The sequence below is a fragment of the Alligator sinensis genome, unplaced genomic scaffold, assembly GCF_000455745.1.
Source record: "Alligator sinensis unplaced genomic scaffold, ASM45574v1 scaffold371_2, whole genome shotgun sequence".
In the NCBI taxonomy this organism is placed as follows: Eukaryota; Metazoa; Chordata; order Crocodylia; family Alligatoridae; genus Alligator; species Alligator sinensis.
In genome coordinates this window covers 542,963-556,127 of record NW_005842707.1, presented here as the reverse complement: position 1 = coordinate 556,127, position 13,165 = coordinate 542,963, and the positions used below count along the sequence as shown (strand labels likewise).

The 13,165-nt window shown below is 42.5% G+C and overlaps 1 protein-coding gene across 7 annotated transcripts in view; it reads left to right on the top strand.

Moving 5' to 3' along the window:
- The window catches only part of LOC102378731 (A-kinase anchor protein 2), a 265,411-nt gene that overhangs the window by 241,053 nt on the left and 11,193 nt on the right, over positions 1-13,165 (top strand). For 6 of the 7 annotated variants that reach the window (XM_025216057.1, XM_006034132.3, XM_006034133.2 and 3 more), the window contains one exon: positions 8,269-8,447. In XM_025216057.1, the coding sequence (XP_025071842.1) occupies positions 8,269-8,447 (179 nt within the window). Of the gene's footprint in view, positions 1-8,268; positions 8,448-9,277; positions 9,401-13,165 lie in introns of those variants that run through there. The other variant, XM_025216056.1, reaches the window with a different exon arrangement.

Genomic DNA, 13,165 nt, shown 5'->3' with positions numbered 1-13,165 from the left:
TATATATATATATATATATACACACACACACTATATATTTTCCCTGAGCAGGAAAGGGAGGTGAATGAGCTGAAGATGAGGCGCTGTCCCTACTGTATGCAGTCATACCTGGAAAAAAAAATCTTGGTTGCACCTTTATAAATGTACCTTCCATTCCCTGATCCTGACAATCCTATTCATGTGGATTTGAGCTTTCAGTCCAAGACTCATTTTCTACTGGGGCTTTTACACAACTTTTAGTGATGAGAGGTCTAAGGAAAGCCATCCATATATCAGATATGTCATGAATGGGCATGAGAAATCCCTAACAGGATGTGACTGATGCCTAATGGCAGTTCCAGCTTTCCCTAAGCTTCCATTTATGTCTCTTTTGACATTCATTTAAACTATTGCTTCATGAGGCAGAAAGCCTGTTGTACCCCTCTCATTCATGCAAACACTAAACTATGTCCATATGTACCTCTATGAGAATTCCCTTGCTAATCAGCACTTCTCAAAAGTGAACTGTAAAGGCTTTTTACTTAATTGTTAGGAAGCTTTCAATAAAAGATAAAACCCCAAGTCTGTGGTGGACATTTATAAATGAAACTGGCCATTGTACTTTAACCAAATTTAAGATAATTACCAAGAGGTAGAATGCTGAGAAGTATGCACTTGCCATCTGGTTAGTGTCTTTGCGAGAGTAACAGCCATTGCAACTATAATGTAAGCCCATGTCGAATCAGCCTATTTCTTATAAATATCAAACCTATTTCCAGTCTCTTATTTTTCTCAAATAAATTCCTACGCAGCTGAAATTTCTTGATATGTAAGAGTGAACTTTTTGAGGAAAAGGTTCCATAAAGTGTAAGTCATTTTTTGCATTTATCCAAATGCAGGGGAAAGGAAGATACAGAGCAGAAATATGTGCCTTCAAAAAGGAATGGAGAGTTTTGAACTAGGTCTCAACTGTGGTTGCCCCTTTTGGGGTGGTTAGACCGGTCACCAAGATCCACTTTGCACACTCAGGCAGGATGCAGTGAGCATGCTACTACTTGTCTTGTTAAGGATGTCTGGTGCCCTGTATGTTGTACAGTTCTTCACTCCAAGGCAAGGAAGAAACAGCAGATGTGACACCTGTCTGTAAACTGCTGGCAAACATTCCCTTTTGCTTGGAGTGCACTGACCACCCAGAAAACTGTTTCCAAAGAACAAAATACATTGTTCTTTTTCTGCAGAGGTTCTTGTACCATATCTATCACCATAGTATCTGTGCCTTCCCAGAACTGAATTGGCCAACAGCTGTCATTTGTTGTTTGTTCTCTCATCCTGACCTCAGGGGAGAAGTATCTGCCATGGAATGTCTTGTTTTGTTAGGGTTTTTTTTAAGAGGAATGTTGAGGTTTTTATTTGTGTGTTTGTTTTTCTAAATATACATGTTGCTCAGTATTTATCTGAGAGCAGGCAAGGTCAGAGAAGTGCACCTTTCACATGGAGTACAAATGGTGGTCCTAAATCCCATGGGAGTTCATGCCACAGTCTTGGACCACTCTCCAAGAAAGTTTTGCCCCCCACACTGAGTGTATTCTGAAAAAGCACTATCTTGTTGAAAGAGCTTCTTCTGCATCATCCCCTGGGTCATTCTGTAGTGGTCACAATTCAGAAAATAACTTCTCCCAATTTAACGTAGCCATTGCTTGTGTAAAGTCCTCCCTAACCTTCGTATCTGAGATGCCACTGTTCAGTCACTGGTAGCTGCCAACTTCTTAATGCTAGCTATTGTATATGACTTATGCCGCTGTAATCCATGGAATCTCTCTTCTGCCTTCCCTTCATTTCCTACCATTTTGCAGCAAGGTGACTGTTCATAAACAGTGCACTGAAACTAAAATGGAAAGTTCTGACATGTCATATCAAACTCCAAGACACAAAGCACCCACAAAGACTGCATTAAATCCCTAATCGTATATCGTAGAATAACAAGAGCTTTCCCATTTACTTCAGTGAGCATGGGCTTGAACTCCAAGGCCACATCCTTGGGGCAAATGTTTTGATGGCTAATACTGCTTTTGTAATAATTATTCCTACTCGCATTTGAAATGGAGCAAATGAAACTCATCTAAGGTAAGAATCACAGGACAAGGCTATCAGAGAGACCAAGCAGAGGAGGACAGAAATGACTTTTCATCGTGAAACCAGACTCCATGGAGCAAAGGAAAGTTAGGAATTAGATAGATGTTGGCTGTAGAGTGAAATATTTTCAAAACTGTTGGCTAGGAGCATTCTCAGCCTTCATAGCTGTTGCTCCACCTTGGGGAACCAGCACCTGTTAGGATGATACTGCACTACACTTGAAGGCATCACACACCAGCACAGTTAAGGGTATGAGTCATGGGTTTTGTTTCAGAAGAGGGGTTTATTCTCTGCTTGCTTGTAGGAAAAGGACAAAATACATTGTCACCCTTTGTGGATGGGACTCTGCTTCCCAGGACCAGGGCAGGAATCTCCAGCAGGAACACAGCTGGTCTGTGCAGACTTGGCAGGCTTCGTGCTGCAGAGGTAGGCAAGACCAGGATAAATTAAGTTGAACCGAACCAGAACAATATCTCTGAAGAACATTTAAAGCAGGGTTGTCAAACTGGCAGCCTACAAGCTTCATGCAGCCTGCAAGCTTCTACATCCGCTTCCTGTTTAACCTCACAGTGGGAGAGGACCCAGGTTGGAGCCACAAGCCACTGGTGCTGCCTGGGCAGTAGGGAGCCGGTGGTCTGGGGAATGAGGAGCCACACAGCATCAGTGGTGCCCACACAGCGGGCAGGTTCTTGTGGGGGCTGCCCCTGCAGTATATGGCTGGCACAGTGTGTGGTGCAGGAGCTGCATATTAATGCCATTTGCAGCCCCTGGCCATAGAGAAGTTTGACCGACCTGATTTAAGGGTATGGACACCAGGACATTTGAAGCTGTTTCAAAAGGAAAACGTTTCAAAAGGGCAGCTGCTGTTATGTTCTAATTGTGATGTGTGGACAAGCTGGGTAAAGCAGTATTAACACTGGAGCAGCTTTGCTACATTGTATCATTCCCAGCTTGTCTACACATAATAAGTAGAACCTAACAGCTTCTGCCTTTTTCAAACAGCTGCAAACCTATGGGTGTCTATACACTAAGACTAACTACACGCGCTTTCGTAAGGGGCTCGTGGGGGGAATGTTTTAATTAGAGCAGTTCACAGGCAGCTGCTCTAATTAAAATGCCACAGTGTCATTCAACAAGGTTTAGTTAAAGCATCCCTCAGCCATTTTTAAATGTGCAAGGGCTTAATACCTGTGATGCTGCAGCATTCTGATTAGAACACAAAGCAGACTTGATTAATCGAATCTGCTCTGGCTCATTCTAATTAGAACGCCAACAAGCATGTGTATAGGCAGCTTAAGTGTGTTTTAGCTGCCATAAAACTATAACTGTCAGGGTATAACATGGTTTCAGAAAGAACACTATCCCTGTTGGAGCAGAGTGCAATAGGTCAGGCTGCATCCTCACTGTCATTATAATCCTGTTTTTCAGAGGCTTATTATGTGGTATTTGGTATTCAAGCTCAGCAGAAACATATACAATCTCAGCTTGCACAGTGTTTCTTTTTGTCTAGTCTTTATTCTTGAGGCTTATATTTAAATCAAAAATGTGGCCTTTGTTATGTCATACATAGGCAAAAATATGCTTGTAATCTATGTGAATAAAAAGTATCTTAGAGAAGAAGCTAGTTATTGTGAAGGAATTACGTATAGAGTTGCAAAAATAATTATGGAAGAGTGTCAAATTTAATTTTATTTTAGTTTGATTTTATTTTTAAATTGACTAGTTCCAACAGATTCACATTCATTAAAGTGCCTTCCTAAATAGTTTATCCTGGATTAGATATACACACACAGGCGAGAGAGAGAGAGAGAGAGAGAGAGTGTGTGTGTGTGCGTGTGTGTGGAGTCCCCAGGACTCCTTTCTTCTCCTGCTGGTCCAGACAGGCTCAGAGAGGAAAGAAATGGTCTGCTTGCTCACTGCTTAGTTTTTGCACAGAAGTCTCAGGGCACGTGCAAGGCACCAAATGTGAAAACAGCAGTATCTCTGGATTTTCTCTGCATTCACTTACAGAGCCTAGGAAGAGCATGGACATTACACTATGCCATTCCTGAAGAATGCATGAGGGAGGAACCTCAAAGGAATATACACTAAAAGAAAGAAAGAAATCCTCTCTCAGAACTGGAAGAGAGAGGTCTTGATGGAGAAGTGGGGGAAGAGGAGGGGTTTACTCAACATAACTATAGAAGCTGAACATTTTTCATGCAGTGTCATTTCTTTCTGAGTGGACAATATCTCTTTAAAAAAACATGGATTATATCTAGGAAGGGAAGGTTTTATGCTGTTTTCTTTCAGCCTTTACTTGATGCCATGTAACCATTCCAGAGGAGCCTTTAAGGGAATGCAGCACGTACTCAAAGGGAGACGTTGTCAAGCCTGATAGCCTCAAACTGGGACTTGAGTGGCTGTAATTGGGATAGTGGTTCTTGGTTTGCCCCAAAAGCTTCCTTGTGTTTAAAATGGAGTTGGGAGGAGTTTTGCCATGGGAGCAGGATCAGGCTCACTGTTCTCAATTCCCCTGTTTCCCTTTTTGTTCACCTGTTTTTCCTCCCCCGGAGCAGAATTCTTGTCAGTTTTACCCTTCAGCCTTTTATATAAGAGCTGAGCATTGCTATGGGGGGCAGTAGCTAACAAACCCCGGCCTATGTCAGTGGTGAATGTCTTTGCTCTGATTTCAAATTAGTGGGCCATTTCTTTGTCTCTCAGATTGATTTTGCAAAGGGCTAAAAAAAAGCCTTCATATGGTCTTGGCTAGAGCTCTTTACCTCTAGCCTCAGCTTCCCCGTCTATAAAATAGGAATAATGAGAGTGCAGTGAGACATGCATTAAACAGCACTTGTTTAACAGGAGGACTCCTACTGATAACATAGGAATCAAGGGGTGACAAGAACCACCAGCCCATGCTGGGAATAAAGAGCTTCCTCGAGACATTTCTTTTCTTTAGTTGAGATCCCCAAAGTCCAGACTCACATTATTTTTCAGCAGACTGTGACAGTGGGAGTGGGAGGAACAGCTTTCAGCCCTGAGCTTTTTGTCCGGTTCTGAGCAGTCACTCAGATGGCAGGATCATTGTGTCATAGCAGGAAAACATAAAAGCTATTTGTTGTGAGCCTGGGGAGCCTGATTCATCCCTGTGTTGCTCCAGTATGATCAAGGGAGTGTATACCAGCTTAAAGATGATGTAATGCAGTGGGGAACTGGACCCTTACCCTTCTGTTTTTCTTCCCATTAGTTTCAGCAGGGGTTGGGAGTTGCTTTGATTCCTTTGTTTTGGACCCTGGCTGACAGGTCTTGATGTTCTTGGTCAGCATGGTGCTCACCAAGGCAGATCCCTATGCTTGTGATGTCCGTGGATTTGCTCTAACCTAACAGAGATGAGAATCTCTGGTAGAAAAATCCTGCAGCACTGCAGTGCCTAGGGACATCACAACAGGATAGTTTCCCGCCTGAGCTCTGTGTTTCTCCATTTAAGCCAGGCCTGTAATATTATATTAACATGGTGGGGATTTTCTGTGTTAGGTCAAAAATGAAACAAGCACTGTAAGGGGATTTCTTGTAAATGTTCTTTGTTGTATTCACTTAGGTTTCAATTCTTCCTTTAGAAGTAAGCCCTATTGATTCTAACTGGAGCTTTCATTGACCTGCTCTAGCTGTGGGACCTCTAGTGGTCACAGCTTGTGTGGCTTTTTCCAAGAGTTGCTAGATTCATTTGTCTCAGCAAAAGGACGAGTGAATGAAAATCCGTGAACAATCCTGCTCTCCACCGCCAACTAAAAAATCTACATGGTTTGGAAGATTTGTTTCCCTCTGAACAGTTTCATTTTAAAAAAGCTTTCAACTTCCACGTTCAGGGAAGAACTGATAGGATTTGGTTTCTGCATTTCCTTTAACCATCATTTATATTTAGCTGATTTTATACTTAGGTTTAAAATGAAAGAATTCCCCTGTGTTTGTTTCACTTCCAGTAAAGAGGGCTTCCATCTTCTCATCGCCTTAAAGGCTGTATTTCTACCCTCTGTACTTCCCACCCCTGAGGCTTGCAGTCACGATCATCATTCTCCCAGCTGAGGAAGGCTGGATAGTACTGCCCTTGAGCCCATGGAGACTACTCTGTCAGCCAGGGACATTAATGCATAGTGACATCATAAGTCATGACCTCCCAGGAGAACTGCCAGCATCTGCCAACCTGGAGAATAAAAGCCACAGGCTGACACTGAACCCAAGTCTCTTATATAGTATTACAGAGCAGTAGTAACAGTCTCCTTGTTATGACCAGTCTGCACTCTTCTAGAAAAATAGGGCTGGAAGGCATTTCAGGAGATCACCTAGTTCAAACCCTTGCTCTAGGCAGGACATCCCTTGAAAAAGTGTTTATTTAACCTGTATTTAAAAGCTCCCACAACCCATCTAGGTAATCTGATACAGTACTTAATGACCTTCATGGTTGGAAAGTTCTTCTTAATAAACAAGCCAACCTAAATTTTCCTTGTGGCAATTTAAGTACAGTATTTCTTGTCATGCTCCTTTTGGAGGTAGAGAACTGTTGATTAGCATCCTTTTCATAGCAACTCTCTTCAGTTTGGTCTTATTCAGACTAAATAACCCTGATTCTTTGAAGTGTTGTCTTCTATGTCACATTTTCTAGACTTTTTTTTTGTTGCTCTCCTTTGAACTGTTTCTAATGTATCTGCATCGTCGTTGAAGCGTGGCACCCAAAACAGGAAAGAGTACTGCAAGGGAGGCCTGACCAGGGCTCAACACAGTGGAAGAATTGCCTCCTGTAGCTTGCATGCAACATGCCTGCTAATATATCGCAGGATGCTATTGCTTTTTTTTGCAGCAATACTCCACTATTGACTCATGTTCGTGGACTGCAATGGTCAGCAATCCACTGTACTCCTAATCTCCCTTCCTGTAGTACTGCAGCCTAGCCAGTTGTTCCTCATTTTGTATTGGTACATTGTATTAGACCATCCCACCCTAAATGCAGGACTTTGCACTTATTCCTATTGAATTCCATCCTTCCTATTTATTTCAGACCTTTCCTCCAATTTATCCAGGTCATTTTGAATCCTAAACTTGTCCTCCAAGGGGCATGTCCAGACGAGCATGCACATGAAGTTTGTGGCACCACAGACCACACACACCTCACATGCAGGCATTTGCTATGCTGCTAATTTGCAGCAGGGCAGGTTTTTTTTGACACTGGGAGATCCAGAAAAAACAGGGTGGTACACATGGTGGCAGCATGCACCACCTGAAGCCAGAGCCTGGCCTCAGCCTCCTGAGCCCCACCTAGGGCAATTTGCTATGCGCCACAGCATGCATGCACGGGTGTTCCCCTAGGACAGGCAGCAGCAGTACATACTTGTATGTACAAGTATGTGCTGCTGCTATTCATCCCCAGGGAAACACACACACACACACACACACACACACACACACACACACACACACACACACACTCATCTGGATGCACCCAAGATGTCTGCAGTCCCACCTGCTTGGTGTCATCTGCAGAGTTCTTGCGTGTTTTTTTTAGCCAGTTCAGCTATCATCAGTTCAGCTATCATAAACATACCACACAGTGAAGAGACAACCAATTGACTAGAAAAGTAATTTTAGAAGTGCCTTTGAGGTATCTTTTTGGCTCTTTTAATTCAGTTTAGTAGCTGGAAACAGGAGCCAATCCTTTCTGTGCAGACTGCTCTCCTTGGGCCATCAGCAAACCCTGCATAGACTGTGGCTTGGAGCTGTCTGCACTGGACCATACAATTCTTTTAGTCTCTGATCCAATGAAAGTAAGTTCAGCAGTTTCCAGAGTATAGAAGCAAGACCTCTATTATTAATTCAGCCAGATCCCCAGCGATTGGCAGTGGTAGGAGAGGTTCAAAGATATATCATTTCACAGAAATAAAGTTTCTTAAACATCTGCATAGGTGTAGTTTAGGCTGAGGGGAATACAGGGGTCAGTAGAAAGTCACTTCAGCTGTGTTTGTTTTATGAGTTTATTTTATAATATGAGTTTCCAAATGTGTCTCTCTAAACCAAGTTGAAAATATTTCTCCAGCTGGTACCTTTTACCAGCTGTCGCACTTCAGTTAAATTATCCCTGAGTCAGTCCACTTAGAAAATGCAACTCCTTTCATGTCATTTTAGGGAAAATAGAGAAGATCAGGCCTCCACCATCCCCAACAGCAGAAAGTCCCCTCTCGCAACCTGACTCACTGCCTGATGAGGCTGCAGGATCCCAGCGCCCAAAGAATTTGATGCAGACCCTCATGGAAGATTATGAAACGCACAAGACTAAGAGGCGTGAGAGGATGGATGATAGCAGTGTAAGTATGCTCTTCCCTTTTGCTCTTCTACGTGTAGCACTGGGTTATCTTTCATTGCAGGCCACGAGCTGAGGTTGGGAGGACAACTTTTAGCTTCTTAAATGCCAGGTGTTCTTTTCAAAATGACTCGCTGAGTAGTCTAAAGGTATTTAAGGCAACTCATTTGAAAGGAGGAAAGAATCTATATGAAAGTTAGAGTCCAATCTACTACTAATAAGCCCAAGCCTAACTGACCTGATCAACTTGTAAATCATTTCTTACAGAGACATTGTGGTGAGCGACACAACAACACTTTTTGAGGTGTATAAATTGGGTCTGTCCAACACTGGTGTTCACCCAATATTCATTAAATTCCCAGAGTCCTTGTCCAGAATGCAATGGTTTAGCCTAAATGGATAGATTCCCTGAAAGCAATGTTTGGGATTGTTCCTGGTTTGGATCAGGAAAATGCCAAAGGATATCCGACACCTGACAGCAGACAAAATGCTGTTTCCCGTGCCATTTGCTCTCTTCTTTGGCAGATGCAGAAAGGAAAAAATTACAAGAATCCTGCTGAGTTAGTCTCATAGGTGCCTCCCATTCAGGTTTTTGCAATACCAGCATTGATGGGGAGTTCACTTGTGAATTTCACATGCCAGTCACAGATCAGGTGTGCGCTTTAAGCAATCTCTTTTCCTATCCATGCACAGGGATTTGCAAAAGGTTCTTCCCTTGTTGTGCATCCCTGTGTTGTGTGTATATGTAGGATAGACAAATAGCATAAACTCTTAAATGGATTTCAGTATTATTAGCCATTACAGCTGAATTTTGTTGTTGTTTATTCCCTGTAGTACCCACAATGTGCTACACACATTTCAAACACTTGGAATGTAAGGAAGACAATACCAGCTCATCATCTAAGGAAACTGCCTTCCTAACCACTTCCATTTGAAATAAAGCCTTTTTAACTCGAAAGACTTTCAAGTTTATACTGTAAACAGTAGCCCACAAAATGTGCTGGATGTTAATTGTGGCTGTTTAATCATCATTATTATTATACACCACCATATGGTATTTAAAATTAGAAAGAGTTAAATGAGAGAGGAACCCACTGCATTTTTTGGCTGTGAATTAATGCAAAACATGAGGGCTGGTTTTAAGGTTCAAACAGATGCTGCACTGGTTTAGGAGCTGATCCCATTTTCACTAAAGTCAGTGACCAAACTTTAGTTGACATCAGTGCAGCAAAATTAAACCCTTAAGGAGGTCTTCCTACCTCCTGGTAGCCAGCATGTTTCAACTCACCATTTATTTTCTCTGACACAAGAAACTTGGTGTCTTCCTTTCATACAGTGAAGGCACCTCTTCAAGAATGGGTTACTGTCCAGTTTCCTTTGCGTCTTATAGGCAGTTTTCCTGTGTTCAGGTTGGGTAATGTTCATAACTGTCTCCCCCAGGAAGATATTAGGACTTTCCCCCTTCTATATTTTGCCATCCTAGCGCCCGTGATATGGTGCCATGAGGCATCTCATTCAAGAGATTTGAGGTATGATTCTTTCCTCACTTTCCTTGAGTGTAGACTAGGGGTAACTTAAAATTAATTTAGTGGTGCAAAAACAGTGCAGGTGACTGGAGAATCCATCCTCAGGTGGCATTGATAACTTTGGAGCTTATTTCTATCAGTCAGTTCAATGTATTGCTGATGGGTAAAGCCAAGTTACACTGTCATCATGAACTTTTCCTTGTAGCGCTGTCTCCCATGATGAATGAAGGTGACTTACCCTGCCCATCAGCTTATGGCTGGAATCCATTATCATAGTCATTCGGTTGTTACCTGCTGTATGTTGTGAACCTCAGAGCACACGCAAATGAAAGGTGCCATTAAAACACAGGGTCATACTCTCTCTTCTAAGCTCTACTTGTGCATCTAAGTCAGAATCCACAGAGCTGCACAGGTCCCACCTAGAAAAGAAGTTGGCCATGATTGTTTTGTCTCCTGTATTTTGAAATGCGAGTCAATGTCTTGACCAAGAACTTTGCTATGAAAGTAGAGCAACATCCCATAGAAGCATGGTTCTGGGTGTCTGCTGCTTGCTGATGCTAAAACTATTGAGGTATTTGTTGTTTAAAAGTTATACTGTCAGACAATTACCACTATTGTACAAATTGCAGACCAGGTCCTGGCACAGATAAACAGCACTCCATTTAAGTTAAAGGAGTCAGCTGAAGGTCTGGCCCAGTTTTGTTTTCATACCTATGTTCTATAAACCCATTTGGAGCCCAGCTTTTTTTAGTAATATATTTCTGTTTCTCAGGGTGTGGTAGCAGAGCAATTAGAGTATCTTGCTATTCTCTAGACAGGGCTTTGCAGCCTTGCCCAAATTCATGCCAGCTCTGCTGTCCCCTGTCCACCATCTGTAAATGAGTACCCGATCCCTCAGGCTAGGGGGTCAAAGGCAGCAAGATGCAGTGCTAGCCACATGACCTTGTTGTGCACTGCTGACAAGAGGAACTGGTGTGCCTTAATCATGCTGGCCCTTTGGGTAACTAAGCTCAGGTGGCTCTTTGACCTTGGCCTTGCCCCTTCTCCCTCCCCCCCTCACATCCCAAATCCTGCGACAGCATAAGTCCTCCTTGAAACAGTTGGAGTGTTTTAGTTGTCCTCCCTTTTTTCTTTTATAAACAACTGTCAGGACTGGGAGGAAGAGAAATCATAAGAAGGGGTGTACTTTGTCTTGCCAAGCTTGCACCATCTTTGGTTTGAGCTAATATTTTGTGTGCCAGGCTAAGCAATAATTATTTAAACAACCATTAATTCTGATTTATCAGCAAAGGCCTTTAAAAATGCAGTGTCAGACAAAAGAGAGTAATTACAGAGAAGAGCAAATTGCTGAACCATTTAAAAATATATTAAAGAAGCATAATTACCAGTCAGACAGACAGCTGCCATTTTGGAAATCCAGTCCTGTAGGGCAGGACTGTTGCTCAGCTCACCAGTTGAATGCCAAAGAAATCAGAGACTTCCTAAGCTGCTGGAAGCTAAGTTCTGTCGTGTCAAATGCTCCCTTTGACTGTGTAACACAGAAAAGAACAAAGCTCAACAAACACTTATCTGAATACTGCGAGCACTTTACATAACTTAGTAGGTTTGACATAATGTTTCCCTAAGTGTGGTTTAGATGGAGGTGATCCTGCCTTGAGCAGGAAGTTGGAGTAGATTACCTCCTGAGGTCCCTTCCAGCCCTACTCTTCTATGAGTCTAAGTGAGTAATCCTGTTGAAATGGAGCTATCTTGGGGTATATGCAAAAGTCCTGCAATGTGTTACAACAAATAATAGGAAAGGTGGTGTTTGCATGATGGGAGCCTTGGGTGCTATCCATACAAGAAACATGAGGAGGAGAAAGAACACCTTGGAACCATGAGTTATCATCTCATTTATCCAAGGAAGCTAATGTGCAGACTACACTTTTTCTGTCTCTTAGTGTGCTGTTCTTCAGCACAGCTCCTCCTCTTCATACTTTCAGCTATTGGCTTTTCAAGTCAAAGTAGTTTTTCCTTGGCCAAGGCCAAATCCAGTACACCTGCCATAGGAAGGACCTCACTGCATCACAGGGGAAAGGGACAGGGGAAGATATTCTTTCTCTAGCTCTTTATTTCTAAAGAAGTTGCCACTGCAGTGGATTGATGAAAGGATGAGGATAGCAGGAAGACTGCAACAGTTTGAACACCCAAGAGTGTGGTTGGCCAAGAGGAAGGGGGCCAAGCTGGGAATGATGCCAGACCATTTCAGGTCCACTGCTATGGGATGTACCCATTCTCACTGGGTTTTGGGGTTTTTTGATTTGCTTCCAAAGTTCAATATGTTTGTTCCTTGTACTAATGTTGGTCTTTTCCCTTTCTGCCAGTACACCTGTAAATTACTGTCTAGCAAGGTTACTTCTGAGGTACTTTTCAACTGCTTATTTTTGCTTTCTCTTGCATGGTGGTACCAGGTGCATGTGGCTGCAGTTTGCATTTCCATGCTGATTGTCAGTGCTGTATCACATCAGAAATGCGGTGAGGGCATGTATGTGGGGGAAACCCTCTGATTCATCATGTGCACCTTTTTGTTTTGCTAGTGCTGGAAATCTAATTACAATTTTCAGAGGTGAGAAGATTGTAATTAGAGAGATGGGACCAAATCAAAGTCTAGGATCAGAACCTTCTTCAGTCCTGATTTACATGTGACCCTCTCAGCTGAGCCCTTCTCTGTCAGGGGTAAAACGAAAACCCTTGGTGCATTCATCTCTAGACTTTGAGGAATTGTGGCCCCAGATTGAAGAGCTGTAACTCCTCTGCATCTGCAGTGACAGCGTGTTCAGTAATATAAAAATTTGAATTCTGAACAAAGTATCCTCTTGGACAGCTTTGTTTCAACTCATGGATTCAGGTCACAAATGAATGAGTTTGGTGGCCTCATCATTGTCCCTATATTGAGTAGTTTGTCTATATAACAATATGGTGACCACAGACACCACATGATTATGTACCATTGGTAATCCATGCAAAGGAAAGACCCAGAGCTGCAGATGCAGGGGTGCTTTAAGTCAAACTTGAAGTGTTTGAGAAGAACGTCTGGGGAGGAGAAGCATACAAAGCCTGTATCCCTTGAAACATTGGCTTTGAACACACTGTTGTTCCTTCATTTTTAAGAGCAGAAGCTGAAATCAATTAAATATTTTGCAATACTAAAATATTA